The following is a 21579-nucleotide window of genomic DNA, read 5'->3' on the forward strand; positions in this document are numbered from 1 at the left end:
GCTCAATAAATTCGGTATTGATGGAACGTACCTCAAAATAATAAGAGCTATCTATGACAAACCCACAGCCAATATCATACTGAATGGGCAAAAACTGGAAAAATTCCCTTTGAAAACTGGCACAAGACAGGGATGCCCTCTCTCACCACTCCTATTCAACATAGTGTTGGAAGTTCTGGCTAGGGCAATTAGGCAAGAGAAAGAAATCAAGGGTATTCAGTTAGGAAAAGAAGAAGTCAAATTGTCCCTGTTTGCAGATGACATGATTGTATATTTAGAAAACCCCATTGTCTCAGCCCAAAATCTCCTTAAGCTGATAAGCAATTTCAGCAAAGTCTCAGGATACAAAATTAATGTGCAAAAATCACAAGCATTCTTATACACCAGTAACAGACAAACAGAGAGCCAAATCAGGAATGAACTTCCATTCACAATTGCTTCAAAGAGAATAAAATACCTAGGAATCCAACTTACAAGGGATGTAAAGGACCTCTTCAAGGAGAACTACAAACCACTGCTCAGTGAAATCAAAGAGGACACAAACAAATGGAAGAACATACCATGCTCATGGATAGGAAGAATCAATATCGTGAAAATGGCCATACTGCCCAAGGTTATTTATAGATTCAATGCCATCCCCATCAAGCTACCAACGAGTTTCTTCACAGAATTGGAAAAAACTGCTTTAAAGTTCATATGGAACCAAAAAAGAGCCCGCATCTCCAAGACAATCCTAAGTCAAAAGAACAAAGCTGGAGGCATCACGCTACCTGACTTCAAACTATACTACAAAGCTACAGTAACCAAAACAGCATGGTACTGGTACCAAAACAGAGATATAGACCAATGGAACAGAACAGAGTCCTCAGAAATAATACCACACATCTACAGCCATCTGATCTTTGACAAACCTGAGAGAAACAAGAAATGGGGAAAGGATTCCCTATTTAATAAATGGTGCTGGGAAAATTGGCTAGCCGTAAGTAGAAAGCTGAAACTGGATCCTTTCCTTACTCCTTATACGAAAATTAATTCAAGATGGATTAGAGACTTAAATGTTAGACCTAATACCATAAAAATCCTAGAGGAAAACCTAGGTAGTACCATTCAGGACATAGGCATGGGCAAAGACTTCATGTCTAAAACACCAAAAGCAATGGCAGCAAAAGCCAAAATTGACAAATGGGATCTCATTAAACTAAAGAGCTTCTGCACAGCAAAAGAAACTACCATCAGAGTGAACAGGCAACCTACAGAATGGGAGAAAATTTTTGCAATCTACTCATCTGACAAAGGGCTAATATCCAGAACCTACAAAGAACTCAAACAAATTTACAAGAAAAAAACAAACAACCCCATCAAAAAGTGGGCAAAGGATATGAACAGACATTTCTCAAAAGAAGACATTCATACAGCCAACAGACACATGAAAAAATGCTCATCATCACTGGCCATCAGAGAAATGCAAATCAAAACCACAATGAGATACCATCTCACACCAGTTAGAATGGCGATCATTAAAAAGTCAGGAAACAACAGGTGCTGGAGAGGATGTGGAGAAATAGGAACACTTTTACACTGTTGGTGGGATTGTAAACTAGTTCAACCATTATGGAAAACAGTATGGCGATTCCTCAAGGATCTAGAACTAGATGTACCATATGACCCAGCCATCCCATTACTGGGTATATACCCAAAGGATTATAAATTATGCTGCTATAAAGACACATGCACACGTATGTTTATTGCGGCACTATTCACAATAGCAAAGACTTGGAATCAACCCAAATGTCCATCAGTGACAGATTGGATTAAGAAAATGTGGCACATATACACCATGGAATACTATGCAGCCATCAAAAAGGATGAGTTTGTGTCCTTTGTAGGGACATGGATGCAGCTGGAAACCATCATTCTTAGCAAACTATCACAAGAACAGAAAACCAAACACCGCATGTTCTCACTCATAGGTGGGAACTGAACAATGAGATCACTCGGACTCAGGAAGGGGAACATCACACACCGGGGCCTATCATGGGGAGGGGGGAGGGGGGAAGGGGGAGGGGGGAGGGGGAGGGATTGCATTGGGAGTTATACCTGATGTAAATGACGAGTTGATGGGTGCAGCACAGCAACAAGGCACAAGTATACATATGTAACAAACCTGCACGTTATGCACATGTACCCTACAACTTAAAGTATAATAATAATAAATAAATTTAAAAAAAATAAATAAAAAAAAAAAAAAAAAAAAAAAAAAAAAAAAAATGTTCAGAAAAGTATGAAGGCTAATATAATGAACATTTGTGTACTGGCTATCCAAATGTTAACTTTTTCTTCATATTTGTTTCAGAACTTTTTCTTTTTTGAAATAAAATATTTCAGAAAAGGAAAAAAAAAAAAAAAAAAAAAAAAAAAAAGAGTTCTTTACATATTCTGGATACAAGTCTCTTATCAAAAATATGATTTGCAAATATTTTCTCCCATTCTATTGATTCCCTTTTTACTTTCCTTATGGTGTCCTTTGAGGAACAACAGTTTTTAATTTTGGGCCAGATGCAGTGGCTCACACCTGTAATCCCAACACTTTGGGAGGCTGAGGTGGGAGGATGGCTTGAAACCAGGATCTCAAGGCCATCATAGGCAACATAGCAAGTCCTCATCTCTACAAAAAATAAAACAATTAGCCAGCCATGGTGGCGCATACCTATAGTCCCAGTTGTTCAAGAGACTTAGGTGGAAAGATTGCTTGAGCCCAGGAGTTTAAGGCTGCAGTGACCTATGAACACACCACTGCACTCCAGCCTGGGTGACAGAGTGAGACCCTGCCTCAAAAAAAAGTTTTTGACTTTGATGAAGTCCAGTTTATCTATTTTTTTTTTTGGTTGCTTGTCCTTTTGATGTTATATCCAAGAAATATCAAATATTGCCTAAACCAAGGTCAAGTTTTACACCTATATTTTCTTCTAAGAATTTTATAGTTTGGCTATTACAGTTAGGTCTTTGATCCATTTGAGTTCATTTTTGTATCTGGCTTGAGCTATTAGGGATCCAAGTTCATTTTTTTTTTTAGGTGTGGATATCTAGTTGTCACAACACCATTTGTTGGGCAGCGTCCTTTTTGAAAATGATGAACACTGTACCCCAAACCCACCTACGTTGGTTCCATGTATTCCTTATAAGTCAGGCTGCTATGAAAGAAAGCATAGTTATTGAATTAGCAAGAAGTCCTAGTTTTATATTTTGAAATCTTAGTTCTTTTTTCAGAGACAGGGTCTCGTTCTCTGTTGCCCAGCCTGGAATGCAGTGGCACAATCATAGCTCACTGTAATCTTGAACTCCTGGGCTCAAGCAATCCTCCTGCCTTAGCCTCCCCAATTAGCTGGGTCTACAGGCACATGCCACTATACCCAGTTATTTTTTATCATTTTTTTAGAGATGGGATCTTGCTATGTTGTCCAGGCTGGTCTCAAACTCCTGGCCTCAAGCAATCATCCCATCTTGGCCTCCCAAAGTGCTGAGTTTACAAACATGAGCCACCGCACCCAGCCAGTTTTATTTTTTGTTAATCTCCTGTTTCACAAATCTACCAAAGTGACTTAAAATTTTTTTTTCTAGTTTGAGATGCTAATTTCTGTACTTTATGCTTCACTCTGTCCAAATACAAGGTAACTTTTTAAAAGTTCATGGAATAATGGAATTAAGAGATGAAAATTAAAAATATAAACTTAATTTCTCAACATAACCACCATCAAGGTCAAGACACTTTTGTAAGCAATGATACCAGCCATTTAGTTTATCCCTAGAGAACTGAGCGTCCTGGGAATTTAGCCATGTCAATGCAGTCTCTTTTGCATTATTAACTGAAGGAAAATGGGTACCCCTTAAAGATTTTTTAAGATTAGAACACAAAAAGAAGTCAGAAGGAGCCAAAACAGGACTGTGAGGTGGATGCTTAATGATTTCCCATTGAAACTCTCACAAAATTACTCTTGTCTGATGAGAAGAATGAACTGGAGCATTGTGATAGCAAAGGACGTTCTGATAAAGATTTCTTGAACAGTTTTCTGTAAGGCTTTGGGTAACTCTTTCAAAACACTCATAATAAGCAGATGTTATCATTCTTTGGCCCTCCAAAAAGTCAACAAGCAAAAGTGCCTTGAACATCCCCAAAAACTGTTGCTATGACCTTTACTCTTGACTGATCCACTTTTGCTTTGACTAGACCACTGCCACCTCTTGGTAGCCATTGTTTTGAATGTGCTTTGTCTTCAGGATTGTACTAGTAAAGCCGTGTTTCATCTCCTGTTATAGTTCTTCAAAGAAATGCTTCAGGATCTTGATCCCACTTGTTTAAAATTTCCATTGAAAGCTCTGCACTTGTCTGTAGCTGATCTGGCTGTAACCAGTTTCAGCATCCATTGAGTGGAAGGTTTGCTTAACTTGAATTTTTCAGTCAGAATTGTGACTGAAGAATTGTGACTGTAAGCTAAACCAGTTGAGATGTCTGTGGTGTTAGCTGTTGTTTGTGCTATTAATCATCAGTCCTCTTTAATTAGGGCATGAACAAAATGAATTTTTTCCTTGCAAATTGATGCGATGTGAAAATGATGTGAATGTGGGCTTTATCTTCAACTTTGTCTCTTCCCTTCTTAAAACAAGCCAGTCATTTGTAAACTGCTGATTTCTTTGGGGCATTGTCCCCATGAACTTTTTGTAAAACAGCGATTTCTCCTTTCTTCTACCCAGATTTCACCATAAATTTGATGTTTGTTCTTGTTTCAATTTTAGCCAAATTTATATTGCTCTAATAGGGGCCCTTTTCAAACGGATGTCTTACCCTTCTTAGTGCCTGTAAAAGTTAGTATGAATTTATTTTTGTGTAAATTTTTGAAATCTACATATAGTTTATTTTCCATGAACGTTTTGAAGACGTCTTATATGTTACTGTTTTCCCCACCCTACATAACAAAACAGCATTATGTTAATTTTTATTGGTTAATTTTATAACTTTTGTGTTAGTTTTCCTTTTGTGTATGTTTTGATTGTTGTTGTTTTTATAGTTTACAAAACTCCTGAAAGTTAAGGAAGTGCCTCATAACAATATGGTTATTTACACTAATTGAGAGGGTATTTAAACAGTTTTTGAAATTAAAAAATAGCTTTATTCTCAAAAACCATAAATAATAATGTTCTCTTCCAATGGAATTGCTAAGTTTAAATGAATATAAGTGTTCTATAACAAACCCTTGCAATAATTATTTTTAGATTTAAAACTCTTATCTTCAGTGATTATGTATTACTATGTTAGTAATTGTTGAATTGTAAAAATTATTTCCACCTTCCAGATTTTAAAAATTGTAAGTCAGAGTGCATTGAAAGCATGATGACATTCCTTAATTCTGCGCTAAAGGTTTTTAATAAAGTATGTTATAGCAATTCACAATGACATATGGAAAGTATCAGAATGTAAAAACAAAAAATTTTGAATGTATTACTTTGGGCTTGCTACTTCATATTAGTTTTGGTAAAATTAAAACCCAATTGGTTAGTGACTTTAGTTTCTGCCGATGGAAATCTCACTTGTAGGGAGAAAATATTACAAAATGTAAATCTGTTAGAGAAATATAAGAATGAATCTGGCTGGGTGTGGTGGCTCATGCCTGTAATCCCAGCACTTTGGGAGGCCAAGGTGGGTGGATCGCTTGAGATCAGGAGTTCGAGACCAGCCTGGCTAACATGGTGAAACCCTATCTCTACGAAAAATACAAAAAAATTAGCTGGGCGTGGTGGCTCATGCCTGTAATCCCAGCTACTCAGGAGGCTGAGGCATGAGAATCGCTTGAACCCGGGAGACAGAGGTTGCAGTGAGCCAAGATCATGCCACTGCACTCCACCCTGGGCGACAGAGCAAGACTGTCTCAAAAAAAAAAGAGGAATTAATCTAATGTAATACAATGGTAAATTAAGTTAAAATGTACTTGAAAATATTGGGAAATAATTCTTATGTATTGGAATATGCCAGTTGTTATAGCAAACATCCTCAAAAGTCTCAGCATCTTTTTTTTTTTTTTTTTTTTTTTGAGACAGGATCTCTGTCACTCGGGCTGGAGTGCAGTGGCATGATCATAGCTCACTGCAGCCTCTATCTCCCGGGCTCAAGAGATCCTCCTATCTCAACCTCCCGAGTAGCTGGGACTACAGGTGTGAGCCATTGCACCCAACCAGTCTCAGCATCTTAACACAATGAAGTCTTTATATTTCGCACATGTCTCCATCCAATGTGGGTTTGAATGCGGATCCCCTCTGCCCCACACAGTTATTTAGGGACACAAGCTCTTTTTATGAATGGTGCCTTTATTTACTACCCATTCTCTTTTCTACTCTTTTCTACTCTCTCACTTCTGAATCCAGTCAGCAAGAAAAGTGTGTGGAGGGTTATACAGTTTGGATTTTTTTCTGGGGGGAAGCGGGGGTAGGCTTTGAAGTGACTTACCCACCTACATATCATTAGCCAGAACTCACTCCTATGGCCCACCTAATAGCAAAGGGGACTGGAGAACGCAGTCTTGCTATGTGCGCAGGTGGAAATGGAAATAGGGTTTGGTGAACACCTAGCACTTCTCTGCAGTTCTTTGATAGTGGCATTACAAAGTCAAAGCTATGAGAGCACAGGAACCTTACTGGTTTTATTCACCACTGTAACCCTGTAGTTGATGCTATGATCTACACTATACAGATTTCCATATAGTCTTAGGATCTTTCCACCTAGTGTTTCAGCAGGATAGTCTGACTTCTTACAGGCAGTTCAGGACCCCAAGAGTGAATGTTTTAAGAGGTAAGAAGTGGAAGGTGCTCATTTCAAAGCCTAGGCTTCAGAAACTGACACAGTATTAATTCCACTCTATTTTATTAGGACAGTTGCAGAGGGCTCCCAAATTGAAGGAGAGGAAAATAGACCCCATTTCTCAATAAAAGACATATCAAAGGATTTGTGGCTGTCTCTGATCTACCACAGTCATAGTATTTTTAATGTTTGTCTTTTTTTTTTTTTTTTTTTTTTTTTAAGAGACAGGTCTTGCTATGTTGCTCAGGCTAGATTCAAACTCCTGGGCTGAAGCTATCCTCCCGCCTCAGCCTCGTGATGAGCTGGAACTACAGGCACAAGCTACCATGCCTGTCTTGAGTTACTTGTTTTGTTGCCTATAGTACAGGTTAGTCAGCTAGAGAAACTTTACTAATAAGACCAAAGTACACTCTTGCTCTTTATTTATTAACTAATTTATAAGATTATCAAAATACTTTAGCATTTTATTTCCTAATGGACTTAGAGCAGTAATTTTGGATATATATATGTATAAATTAATTGACTTGATCCTTGGGTGCTAGAATTACTCTACTCGTGCTATAGTAACTGAAAATGGATGAGTAGAGCACATCCTTTCAGAATCTTTTTTCTGGCTTTCAGATGAGATTTTCCAATCTGTTTCACTGTCCTTTCTGCAGTTTTCCTGTTAGTTCAGTATAGTGTATATATGTGGTGATTGAGGGGAGGGGTACAGAGATTACAGAGCCATCTTACACTGTAAATTATAGCTGCTTAGGTAAGCATTGACAACCAAAAGAAATTTTTCGAAAGTGAGTTCAACAAATAAAGATGGTATTAACCCTATTACATGTGTCTAGGTAGACTGAAGGCTTTTGAGTCATTAACAGCGAGCTTCAGATATTTCTTTTTGGGTATTCATTTATATATTTTAATCAGTTTCTATTGCAGTAAGATTCCAATGGAAGGAAAACAATGTTTCATTTTTTGTTGAAAGCAAACAAACATTATAAGTTGTATAATACACAGTGATTAATGAAGTTTTACTGTGTGTGTGTGCATGTGGGTATGTTTTTAAAATTACGGATTATTATACCAATAAAAATCAGAATACAAAAAAATTAACTGTGTAGTATATGCTTATATACACGCATATATGTATATATAAATAAATGGGATTATTCTATAACTTGCTTTTTTCACTTAACAATATATACTTCTGCATCATTAATAAAACTGAAAGAGGAAGTGATTGGATACAGATAGGTCCCTATTTCCCCTTGCAATGTAAACTCTGGACTTACTGGACTATGGAGATCAGTACTTTCTTTACTAAACTCTAGACTCAAATGTATAACTGCCAACTGAACAGTTCCACTTGGATGTCCAGTAGACATCTCAGACTAAAAATGTCCCAAACTGAACTACTGATCTTCCCAAACCAGTTCTATTTGTAGTTTTCTAGGTTTAGCTGATAGAAAAATCTATCCTTCTAGCTGTAACTCTGTCTTTTCAGTTTAAGCCAAAATTCTTAGTCATCTTTGATTCTTCATTGTCTTATATCCCATAGTCAATATAACAGGATATCCTGTTAACTCTATTTTCAAAATATATCCATATTTCATACAGTAAGTCAAAAGAACAGCCCCTAATGATAAATGGGAACACATGCCTGCCTCCCACTCCACTGCTGTATTTGGTCATCTAGGCCTCTCCCATCTCCCTGTACTCTCCTCACCCCATCTCCTTCTTCCCACACCTCCTTTTTCATCCCATTTCAGGCAGCAGCATTCTATCACTTTTACTTTCAATTGTGAGAATTCAGTAAGGAGCACAATGTACAGAGCACTTTCACACACGTTTATCTTATTTAAAATTTAAAACAGTCCTTTTGCAGTTGTGCCAGTTACTGTTGCTAATGATAATTTGCCCCCAAACTTAGCAGCTTAGAGCAACTATGTTATACTCATTGATTCTGTGGGTCAAGAAATCAGATAGGGCACAGTGGGGATGGCCTCTCTCTGCTCCATGATGTGTCTAGGGCCTCATCAAAGAAGACAAAGTTTGAGAGTGACCCAATAGAGCTGGGCACTGGAATCAACTGAAGCCTTATTCACTGCATATCTGTGTAACAGCCCATCCCTGGGCTTGGATAACATGGACTACACATGGCCTTCCCATTAGTTTGGCTTCCTCATAGCCTAACAACCTCAGCATAGTCAGATTTCTTACAGGCCTCAGGCACAGGGCTCCAAGTGCGTGCATTCCTGCAAACCAGGAGGGAGCTACATTCCATTTTATGACCCAGCCTTGCAGTTCTCATGGCATCACTTCTATTGATCAAAAACCATCACAAGCCCTCCCCTATTTAAGGGGAAGGAAGATAGACTTCACTACTTGATGAAGATGACAAAGTCACATTGTAGAAGAATGTGGGATTTGGAAAATACCATCTGTCACAGGGGTTATCATTGTCCTTTGTTTTATAGATTGAGTCATGGAGGCTTGGAGAGAAGTGGTTATCCCAGAGTGGTAGTATGAACAAGGGTCATCTTGGGAAACTATTCCTAGAGTTGTTATTACAGTAACTACTATCTAGTTAGTTGTATTTGTGTGTTTAGAGATAAGGTTGCACTCTGTCACCCCGGCTGGAGTGCAATCGTGTAATCGTAGCTCACTACAGCCTCAAATTCCTGGGCTCAAGTGATCTTCCTGCCTCAGCCTCCTGAGTAGCTGGGACTACAGGAGCATACCACCACACCCAACTCTTATCCAGTTCATTTTTAAGGCATTTATTTCAAACCTTTACAAAACCTACGAGGTTTTGGTTTTATGCAGCTTCTGCAGTGTTCACAAATGATTCTAATCCACTTATTAGGAAATGTAGCATAGTCTGTACCTACCAAATATTTAGATCAACTGAAGAGACACTAAGAGGTCTCTGTGTATAAGACACTGGAGGAGGCCATAGATCAGGTTAGAGTGACTGCAGTTACCTTTTTATTGCCTCCTCAGTTGGCACAGCAGTATCCACAGGGGCCAGAGGTAGTAGTGATCCAGCCACTAGCCTTCCCTGGAGAGCAGGTGTGATTGTGGGTCCTTTCACCAAAGGCTAGTCCTCTGGAAAGTTATTACAACATTCATTTACACGCAAGCATCCAAATTGAAAGTTGAGGTTACCTCATCCTAACAAAATTGCTCATGCCTCTAGGCTTGTGAGCTTTTGCTGATTTGGTCAATGGTCTAGTGACCATTTGAAGAGTGTGTCAGGCCGGGCGCGGTGGCTCACGCCTGTAATCCCACCACTTTGGGAGTCCAAGGCTGGTGGATCACCTGAGGTCAGGAGTTTGAGACCAGCCTGGCCAACATGGTGAAACCCTGTCTCTACTAAAAATACAAAAATTAGCCTGGCGTGGTGGCATGTGCCTGTAATTCCAGCTACTTGGGAGGCTGAGGCAGGAGAATCACTTCAACCCGGAAGGCAGAGGTTGCAGTAAGCTGAGATTATGCCACTGCACTCTAGCCTGGGAAACAGAGTGAGACTTGGTTTCAAAAAAAAAAAAAAAAAAGTGTCTCTATCCATAGTACATAGCCAAGAAAGAAAATCACCCATCCAGGGGGGATAATCCTGGGATTTCCTCCAGCTTTAGCCATGTTATATATACTCAAAGATATTGAAGCTGCATTTTAAAAATCCCAAACATATTTTTTCACTAATTCTCACAGCCCTTCCCCCTCTATCATTATAAATACAGTAATTTCTCCTTGTGAGTTTATATTAACTTCATCTTTTACCCACATATTTTCTCGTAGTTGGTGTTACTGTTTTAGTATATAATTTATTGTCATGGACTCGGTCCTTAGATGCAGACCTTTAGTTCAAGATACACGAGGAAAGATGAGTGAGATGACATTGCTGTCATTATCATTATTGTAAATTTTGCATTGAAGTCTAATGTCCACACAGAAAAGTACACAAAGCTGTACAGCTCAATGAATTTTCACAAATTAAATGCACTCATTTATCTGCCACTCAGATCAGGAAATAAAACATGGCTGGGCACGGTGGCTCATGCCTGTAATACCAGCACTTTGCAAGGCCGAGATGGGAGTATCACTTGAGCCCAGGAGTTCAAGACTAGCCTGGGCAACACAGACCCCATCTCTACAAAAGATTTTAAAACTAGCCATCGTGGTGGTGTGCACCTATAGTTTCAGCTACTCAGGAAGCTGAGGTGGCAGGATCACTTGAGCCCAGGAGGTTGAGGCTGCAGTGAGCTGTGGTCATGCCACTGAGAACTGCCTAAAAAAAAAAAAAGAAAATATTACCAACACTTTAGAACCCCTCCTTCTTTTCCCTGCCAGTAACTGACCTGCCTCACCTTAGGTAACAGTTTTGACAGTTTTTGAGCTTCCTATGAATAGACTCCTACAGTATACAGTCATTTGAGACTGGATTGTTTTGCTCATCAATACGATTTTGCCATCCATCCATGCTGTTGGATGTAGTAATTCATTAATTTTCACGTCTGTCATGCATTGTGTGAATATGCCATATTTTTTATTCTGCTCTTGATACATATTTGGGTTGTTTCCAGTTTTTACGTACCATAAAAATGCTGATATGAGCCTTTTTATTCATCATTTGGTATGCATCTGTGTACACTTTTGCTAAGTATATACCTAGTGTGGGTTTGCCAGACCATGGGTATGTGTATGTTCAGCTATAATATCTGCTGCCAAAGTGGTTGTTCGAATTCACACTCCCACCAGCAGCATAAGAGATAATCCGTTTCCTCCATTTCCTTACCAACATTTAGTATTTTCAATTTTTGGACTGTCTTTTTAAGTTTAATTATTCTGGTAGATAATAGTGATTGTAATTTCAGTTTGCATTTCCGTGATAACTAATGAGGTTGAGAACCTTTTTAAAGTTTATTTGCCATCTGGATAGCCTTATTTGTGAAGTATCTATTTAAGTTTTTTGCCCAGCTTTTAATTGGGTTGTCTTTTTCTAATGAATTTGTAAGAGTTTATTATATATTGTAGATATAAGTCCTTTGTTGTCTATGTTCAATTGCAAATATCTTCTCCTGTCCCGTGGATTGCCTTTTTATTCTCTTAATTGTCTCTTTTGATAACCAGAAGTTCTAGTTTCATTTTTCAGTCTCTTCCTTTATGGTTAATGGCTTTTGTGTCTTACTTAAAATATCTTTGCCTGCCCCAAGGTCATAAATATATTCTCCTCTGTTTTCTTCCAGAAGTTTAATGAGCATATTGTTATAGAAAAACATTTATAGCCTACCTTGTTCCATGTAGAATTTGAGGCAATTGAGACGAATAGTTAGCAAAATGGTCTTCCTTTTAGAAAAAGGTAACTCTTGACAAAAAATTGGATATTCTCCCTTCTAGGCCATGCACTAAAGAAACATGACATATTTAATCTCATAGTCTCCGAAGAATTCATATGTCTGTCCTACCCTTTTTAGTTGGGTATGTTTCAGTTGGAAGCAGGCCTCTAACAGCAATTCCCAAAATTTTAGTTTCAATTAATATTTGAGGTTTCTGCATTTTTCCTCAAATATTTGTTCCCTTTGGCTTTCAAAACTCCATATGGTAGAAAAATTAAAATGTGCAAATGTGTGTAGTTGTTATTAGCTTTATTCAGATTCATTATTTGGAATGAGAGGCTTTTGGAAGAATACTTAGGAGGCAATATTCTCTACATTTATAGGGTGGACTATGCCTGTGTATATTTTATGTGTATTCATTGGAATATGTTTATGTTTATAAATCCTTCCATATATGTGGTGATGACTCTAGAGTAAAGAAAACTGGCTCCAGAAGCCTTCCGGAGAAATGATTTTCATTATTTTATGACATACATGTGTTTGTTTATTTTTTTAGATGGCCCGCCTTGTTCTTTAAAATTACCACAGAATAGTAATCCAGATTTTTCTCTTGGTTAAATTTTCTGAGGCCTCATACAGTATTTAAACTACCAATAATAACTTGGTGTGAAAAAAATTTATTTTTTCTCTGGTTTCCTTGCCTTGAGCTCTTGGATGTCAGGAAGGGTGAGGGGAAATATCAGTCTGCTTGAGCTTAGATTTATGGTTACTATTGTGTATGGATGGGAAATGGATTGAGTGTGCATAGCTCCATGGCCTCTTGGCTTTTAACTCATTTGCATAAATAGTGAAAATAATAAGGAATATTAAAACAATAACAATGGTGTTATTGAGCATCTATTTTCACTATACACTAAGCCAAACACTTCATCTTTTTTTTCTATATAATTGTTATAATAGTCCTACAAGTTTGACATTTTTTTCCCTTCAACTTTTAAGTTCAGGGGTACATGTGCAGGATGTATAGGTTTGTTACATAAGTAAACGTGTGCCATGGTGGTTTGCTGCACAGATCATCCCATCACCAAGCTATTACACCTAGCATGCATTAGCTATTCTTCCTGATGCTCTCCCTCCCCTCACTGACAGGCCACAGTGTGTGTTGTTCCCCCTACCATGTGTTCATGTGTTTTCATCATTCAGCTCCCACTTACAAGTGAGGACATACAGGTTTTGGTTTTCTGTTCCTGTGTTAGTTTGCTGAGGATAATGGCTTCTAACTCCATCCATGTCCCTGCAAAGGACATGATCTCATTTTTTTTTTATGGCTGCCTGGTATTCCGTGGTGAATGTGTATCACATTTTCTTTATCCAGTCTATCATTGATGGACATTTAGCTTGATTCCATGTCTTTGCTAGATATTATTTTTTATCATATTTAATGATTGTTATCCTTACTTTTTAGCTAAGAAAACTGAACCTTATATAAAGTAAGTGGCCAGGCATGATGGCTCACGCCTGTAATCCCAGCGCTTTGGGAGGCCAAGGTGGGCAGATCACGAGGTCAGGAGTTCAAGACCAGCCTGGCCAACATGGTGAAACCCCTTCTCTACTAAAAATACAAAAAATTAGCTGGGCATGGTGGCAGGTGCCTGTAATCCCAGCTACTTGGGAGGCTGAGGCAGAAGAATCACTTGAACCCGGGAGGCAGAGGTTGCAGTGAGCCAAGACCACGCCACTGCACTCCACCCTAGGCAACAGAGCAAGACTCCATCTCAAAATAAATGAATAAACAAACAAAGAAATAAAGTAATAGCCTGAGATCACCGTGTAAGTGAGTGGCAGAAAAAAACAAGCCTCTGTGAAACTAAAGCTTGTTTTCTTTACCACCATCCAGTATTGTCTCCATGACAGAAAATTATTAATTTGGCTGAAATATATCTTTGGTATGGGATCTGTCTGTGCCTTTGTGCAGATACCACCCCCTCCCAGGTTTCCTCTTCTAAATAAACTTGGTGGCCATTGTACCAAGAACACACTAACATGACAACATTTTATTAGAATGAATGGGCTGGTCGTGGTGGCTCACGCCAGTAATCCCAACACTTTAGGAGGCCAAGTTCTAAGGATTGCTTAAGGCCAGGAATTCAAGACCCGCCTGGACAACATAGTGAGACCCCGTCTCTTACCCCCCAAAAATCTTTTTAAACGTTAGCCAGGCATGGTGGCATGTGCCTGTAGTCTCAGCTACTTGAGAAGCTGAGGCAGGAAGATCACTGGATTTTCAAGGCTGTGGTAAGCTATGACCTTGCCCACTGCATTCCAGCCTGGGTGGTTGAGCAACAGCTTGTCTCTAAAAATTTTTTTAAAAATTAGAATGGTGGGAACCAGGATCTATGAGGGTGAATAAAGAATATTGTTAGCAGTCAGTGAGTTAACAGCATATGGCAAAACTAAATTTGTAAAACCATTTGCTTTCTAGAAAGGAATCTGCCATACCTCCCAGAGGGCATTTAGCCATCTGTTCAGTGCCTGGAATCTGTCATTTGTTGATTGTTATCATTGTCTTTCTCTTGCTTTTCTAGGATTATAGCTGAGAAGGTAAAGGACGTTCTGTTTATCCGACCCCGGAAGTATATTCACTGCTCCAGTCCAGACACCACAGAGCCTGGCTACATCAACATCATGGAGTTGGCAGCATCTGTTTGCCGCTATGACCTAGATGACATGGACATCTTCTGGCTTCAGGAACTCAATGAAGACCTTGCAGAAATGGGTAAGTTCTTTTCTCGCAAGTAAGTTGTGACTTAACTCATATTTTTTTGTTTTTTTTTTAAGTTATCAGAACCCTTTAGCTTTTTATTTTGTTGCCTCCTTTCTTTTCTGGCCTTTTCATTTATTTTTCTTGTTGATTTTATCTTATTTCAGTTAGATATTTCTTCAAATGCATACATAGAAATAGAGCAATAACATTTAAATATGACCTTTTCTTTCCTTATTCATGATTAATGGCACAGATCAAGGATAGCATGTAGGTTTCATGAAGTTGTTTCCCAATTCAGGAAGTTTGAGAGTGGCCATAGCTGATTGGACTTCTGGTTGAGAATTCTGAGGCAGGTTCCTGGCCTGAAAAGCAGTGTGATCAGTGAGCAGGGCCAGAAGTAGAGGCCCCTCTGGCAGGGGGTTGGAGAGAATCTCCAATTTCAGCATTGAGCAGCACCACTGCAACTGACAGATTGCTATGACAGTACCCCTTAATGCAGGACTTGCTGCCTGGAAGAAAAGTTGCAGGCCTAGGGCAAAACATTCACAAAGCAGTTCTTAGCTACTTCCACAGAGTTCTAGAGTTGTCATACAATTTTCAAAAAATAAAATGAAACGAAAGCAAATAAATGTATGTTTACATATGAAAGTAAACATAATTAATGCTTTTAAAGGAAATGTGTGCCATACAATACCATACCAACAATACTGAGAAATGCTAGGCTGAAAGATAACTCATTTTATACTTACACACAGTTCTTGTTCATCTGTTTTTAAGTCTCCATATAAGATATGGTGAAAGATACATTTGATCTCATTTTTGTTTGAATCACATTTTATTTCATTTTTGTTTGAATCACATTTGTTCATTTTAGTATAAGGATCAGTGGTTTTTCTTTTCTTCCTGCCCTCCCTTTTTCCTTTCTTTCTTTTGAGGCTAGTATCTGAATGCACATGAATAAAAAACTAAAATTATATTAAATCAGTTTGGCATGGGAAATGATAGTTACTCTGCCGGTAACCAGTCCTTATTCCTTGATTTTTTAAAGCTTTTTGTTTTGTCTTTTCTTGCTCTGCCCCCTAAGAGGAGAGGGGAGTGGTAAATTTAGGGTGGCAACCACAAAGAGAAGGGAATAAAAGACTGACAGAGAAGTAAAATCAGAATATGAGGACATAATCAAATGGATCCATGGCTCAATGTGCACTTGTGTTCATAATGCATATAATATCCATAGATATCACAATCATTACAAGGCTGCCTTTGGCATGAAACTACCTTATTATGAGGTTCCTTTGGTATTTTGTAACTAATTCTCCTTGGATGAGTTTTTTAAACAAACTTTTTGTTTTGGAATAATTTGATTTACAGAAAAGTTGCAGTTAGTACAGGGAGTTCTCATATACACCTCACAGTTTCAGTTCCCCTAATGTTAACATCTTACTTTACCATGGTACATATGTCAAAACCACAAAACCAACACAGGTACATTACTATTAACTTCAGACTTTATTGGGATTTCAAGGGTTTTTCTACTTACCACCTTTTTCTATTCCAGGATCCCATCCAGTATACCACATTGCATTTAGGCTTGGAAGAATTTTAAAAGAGGATTGCAGTATCTCAAGCTTTTCTTTAGGGTGAATGATATTGCAGTGAGGTATCTAAGAGCTTAAAGTAAACTTTTTAAAAACAATATTAAGCGTATTATGAATTAAGGACTTTTTTGAGTGCTGACTACATATTGAGCACCATACTAAGCAATTACTTCATCTCAGCTTCACAACAAATCAGTGGGTTTCTTATTATTATACTTATTTCATAGATAAGAACACTAAGCCCTAAAGAGGATAAATAACCTGTCAAAGTTTACATAGCTAATATGAGGTAAAGTTGGAATTTTAATCCAAGTTTTCTTGTAACCAGACACTATATTCCTTTCCTCCAAAAAAAAAAAAAAAAAAAAAAAAAAAAAAAAAAAAAAAACTGTGTAACTTGTCTTGGCTGGAAAAATGAAACATAAGGCCTGGACAGTTTTTGGTTTCATAAGTAGCCACAACCTTAAAATGATAGTTTATGTGGAATTCTAAAGTTTCCTAGGACATCTTATATTACAAATGAAGTGGAATACTTGGGTACGTTTGTTTTGAATCATTTTGAGGATTATTCCTGAGTTTACAAGTTGTTAGAATAAATACATAAGTGCTCTCACAAAAGTTGATTAATAAGTGTGGAAGGCTAAGATAAAATAAAGATATAGCTGGAAAAAGGAATCAGGAAGCAAAGAAGGTAATTTCAGAATTGAAGTTAGAGCTTTGTAAATTTTAATAGGTTTATATGTTATTATAGTTTGCCATTGAAAAATATTATTAGATTTTTTTAAAAGTTATATTTGAAAAACAAAATATTTTATATGTGTAATCACCTACACGTAGGACCTAGAATTTTCTATTATGGGCTTCATACATTTTCATATGAAATTTTCCTTGTATTATCATTATATATGCTCATTGAAGCTAACTTGCTAAGAATGAATTATTGTGTCCAAATAGTTATGTGATTTTAATTACTATGCTACAAATGATCATGTCCAGAATTATAAAGCTTGGTGAAAGTCCTCCTACAGTGGGAATAAGAGAAAATAGAGATTTAAGAGGAGACTGGCTAGAATTTGGACAAGAAATCGAAAGGGTCAGTAATATATCTTCTAAGGAACATGGTGAAATGTATATCTCCTTTCATGTGTCAAACACTAATACATGATTATAGGTAAATTTTAGAGTAGTACTAGCAAAAGATTTTTTGAAATCTGGTTGTTTTAGAGCAGGAAAGAGATGTTTTTATCCTTTAGAATCCTACCCACTCCTGCACTGGGCTCACAGTAGGTGATTTGGGAATGACAGCTGACTGATGGGTTGATTGATTGTTTGTATTTCTGTGCAGGTTGTGGGCCAGTTGATGAGAATCTTATGGAAAAGACAGTAGAAGTCCTGGAACGCCATTGCCATGAAAATATGAACCATGCTATTGAGACAGAGGAAGGGCTAGGCATAGAGTATGATGAAGATGTGATCTGTGATGTGTGCCGGTCTCCAGACAGTGAAGAAGGGAATGATATGGTGTTCTGTGATAAGTGTAACGTCTGTGTGCATCAGGTTAGTGAGAGTGGAGACCATCACCTCCCTACGGTCAGCCTTTCTCAAGCTCAGTGATGATCTCCAGCACCCATATCTGGGTAGCGGCTTGCATTTAAGGGTGAAAATAAAGATTTGGCCTGGTTGTTCTTCAGTATTTCCTCTAGAAACAATACTTCTTATGACCACCAAGATGACTTGCTGACTAACTTTACCCCATGGGGCTAAACCCAGGTCTTTATTGTGTCACTTTGTGCCCAGACCATTGGGATTGCCTTGTTCAGTTCTCCCCTAGGCCCCTGCCCCAGGGGGATCTCATTGCTGCCTGTCTGAGGTCTCTCCTCTGCCTTCAAATCTCCATGGCCTCATGAGGTTACACCCGTGGTCAGTAACCTTGGTGAGTTTACACTTCCTACAGATAGAAGTCCAGACTCCTTATCCTGGCACTCAAGACCCTCCCCCATCCCCTAAACATGCCACTCCTAAGAAGGTCCACCCCACTTTTAAAGATCACAGAATTTTAGGACTGCAAAAGACTGTGTAACTCTTCAATCTTACATAATACCAGGAGAGGTGAAGTAACTTTACCCAAGCTGGTTATTTGTCATTCTTTCTACTACACTGCCTTTTTAATTAATAATGATTATGATATCAACCCTCCTCTCAGCTCTTTCCATTTTTTCCCCCACAAGCACTATGCTCCAACAAAGTAAGGTTACTCAAGGTGCAGTGATGAATATTCCTGACACTGTCCTATCTCCCATGTTTCAGCTGCACTCCAATTTGTAAATGCCTCCTCCTATCTCCCAGCTATCAAAAATCTACATATTTTTCAAGGTCTAGTTCAGATCCTTTCTTGAACTCCCTTGCCCTAAGTGGTTTTTCATTCTTCTGAACCTGTTTATATTTCATTCATTTTGTTAATTTATCTAGCAAATAGGTACAGTACTCCATGGGCCAGGATTGTGCTGCATGCTGAGGACACACTCAGTGATGAAGAGAGGCAGACATGGTCTCTGCCCCCAGGGAGATCATAGTCTGGTGTAAGAAATATAGGGAAACTGCCAGTTTAGCATCATGTGCCAAGTGTTTTTATATATATAAGTCCAAGCTGCTGTGGAAGTGCATCTGTGAGAAATGATGGTCAGGGACAACTTCCAAGAGGTGGCATCCAAGCTAAATCTTAATGTCCAAAAGGAGATGTCAAGTAAACCAGCAATGTGTGTTCAGGCAGAGAGGAGAAATGTTCATACAGGGTAGTGAAAGCAGGCAAAGTATGTCAGAGGCAACTGAAGGCTTCAGAAACTATAAAGTGGCAGAGCAGAGTAGGGAAGGCATGGAGAGTGAGGGTGGAGAGGGATACAAGAGACGTGTGTAAAGGACCTTCTGACAAACTAAGGAACTTCAGTTCTGTCCTGTCAACCCTGGAGGATGTGATTTGTATTTTAGAAAGATCATTCTGGCTATAAAATGACTAAAATAATTAGAATAGATAACATAGCAGATAGAAACCAGGGCTTAAGATTATTTTAATTCCCTGTGCCACCTAACCTAACCACCCTGTATGTAAAAGGTACTCACAATTATTATGTGACCAATTGGGTCTTTTTCTTCATTTACCTTTAACAAAGTAAATTTTGAAAATTTGTCTTCACTTTACCAATTATTGGCATTTATATCAGACTTTAAGTGACAGCAGAAAATGTTTACCACTTAACTATGAACTTAAGTATTATATCTCACGATACAAGCCCACAGTCCCTTCTTTGCAATTCCAAAATTATAAAGTTCTGAAAACCACACGTTTTTGCTGAAGTTTCACACCAGAACTGATTTGAGGACAATACCAGAACCCACCCAGTATGAGGCCATTTGTAGTCCTTATCCATTTTATGTAAATACTCATATATTTTGTTAGAGAACTATTAATGTGTTTGGTTATATGGTATTGCCCCTGGTCCCACTGGGGGCTTAGGCCATATACTATATATATACTTTCTTAAGATCTGAGCGGCCGGGCGCGGTGGCTCAAGCCTGTAATCCCAGCACTTTGGGAGGCCGAGACGGGCGGATCACGAGGTCAAAAGATCGAGACCATCCTGGCTAACACGGTGAAACCCCGTCTCTACTAAAAAATACAAAAACTAGCCCGGCGAGGTGGCGGGCGCCTGTAGTCCCAGCTACTCGGGAGACTGAGGGAGGAGAATGGCGTAAACCCGGGAGGCGGAGCTTGCAGTGAGCTGAGATCCGGCCACTGCACTCCAGCCTGGGCGACAGAGCGAGACTCCGTCTCAAAAAAAAATAAAAAAATAAAAAAAAATTTAAAAAAAAAAAAAAAAGATCTGAGCAATTCTGAATTTCCTAATTTTTCTTACCCTAGAGGTTTCAGATAAATGATTGTGGATCTGTAGTAGGCTTAAAAGGAATAGCATAAAGGTCATCTGTATATATTTCCTATGTTTGTCCTTTACAGTTGGGACAAAATAGTAAGTATTCTCAGGTTCTTTAACAAAATCAAATGTAGCGTAATTATCTCCAATGCTATTTATTAGTCTTGAAAACGATTCCGGTAATGACTATAAATGATGCCCCTTTCTCACATAGAAAGAGATGAGATGACAATAACTGACAAGACCTTGCAGAATGTAAACTGGTATGTATTAAAGCTGGGACATTGGTACCCTATAAAGTTTCACATAAGAGATTCTTCCAAAGTAAGTATATTTACTTGGATTCTAAAGAGATACTTAGCTTAGAGCTCCCTCTGTTGGCTGAAAAGTGACTTAAAATGCTTTGGAAGCTTTGGTTTACTCCCTAACAGAATGGGGACATGTTGACATCTGAATTTATTAAACATGATTTTTCTTCTTTACTGACACCATATTACATTTCAGTGTTTGTTCTTCAGTGACAAAAATACACTTATAGTCAGTACTTTAGAAGAGATGTGTACATAAGTAGCCTTTAGATTTTAACAATGAATTTACCATTTTTTCTTTAAAAAATGTGAAAGTTGGGCCAGGCACAGTGGCTCATGCCTGTAATCCCAGCACTTTGGAAGGCCAAGGCGGGTGGATCACGAGGTCAGGAGTTCGATACCAGCCTGGCCAATGTAGTGAAACCCCGTCTCTATACAAAAATTAGCTGGGTGTGGTGGCACGCACCTGTAGTCCCAGCTGCTCGGGAGGCTGAGGCAGGAGAATTGCTTGAACCCAGGAGGCAGACATTGCAGTGAGCCAAGATTGCGCCACTGCACTCCAGCCTGGGTGACAGAGTGAGACTCCATCTCAAAAAACAATGTGAAAGTTAGGGCCATTCCAAGTCCTTTTACATGTATCTATGATCTTATGACCATGAGTAAGTCCACAAAAGGGCTCAGTAAATGATGTTCTGCCCAATAAACTGGCCAGGAGCTAAAGGATATTCCAGGAGCCGGCCTCTGATCTCTCTTCCAGTCTGAAAGAGACTCTATTTTAGGGAGGAAGCTTGCTTTCATTTCCTAGCAAA

The 21579-nt window shown here is 38.5% G+C and overlaps 1 protein-coding gene across 4 annotated transcripts in view; it reads left to right on the plus strand.

Annotated features, from left to right (window-relative positions):
• The window catches only part of JADE3 (jade family PHD finger 3), a 154058-nt gene that overhangs the window by 107598 nt on the left and 24881 nt on the right, over nt 1-21579 (plus strand). For all 4 annotated transcript variants that reach the window (XM_065538569.1, XM_045384239.2, XM_005593391.3 and 1 more), the window contains 2 exons: nt 14763-14953; nt 17882-18093. In XM_065538569.1, the coding sequence (XP_065394641.1) occupies nt 14763-14953; nt 17882-18093 (403 nt within the window). The remainder of the gene's footprint in view (nt 1-14762; nt 14954-17881; nt 18094-21579) is intronic.

This window comes from Macaca fascicularis, chromosome X, assembly GCF_037993035.2.
Source record: "Macaca fascicularis isolate 582-1 chromosome X, T2T-MFA8v1.1".
In the NCBI taxonomy this organism is placed as follows: domain Eukaryota; kingdom Metazoa; phylum Chordata; class Mammalia; order Primates; family Cercopithecidae; genus Macaca; species Macaca fascicularis.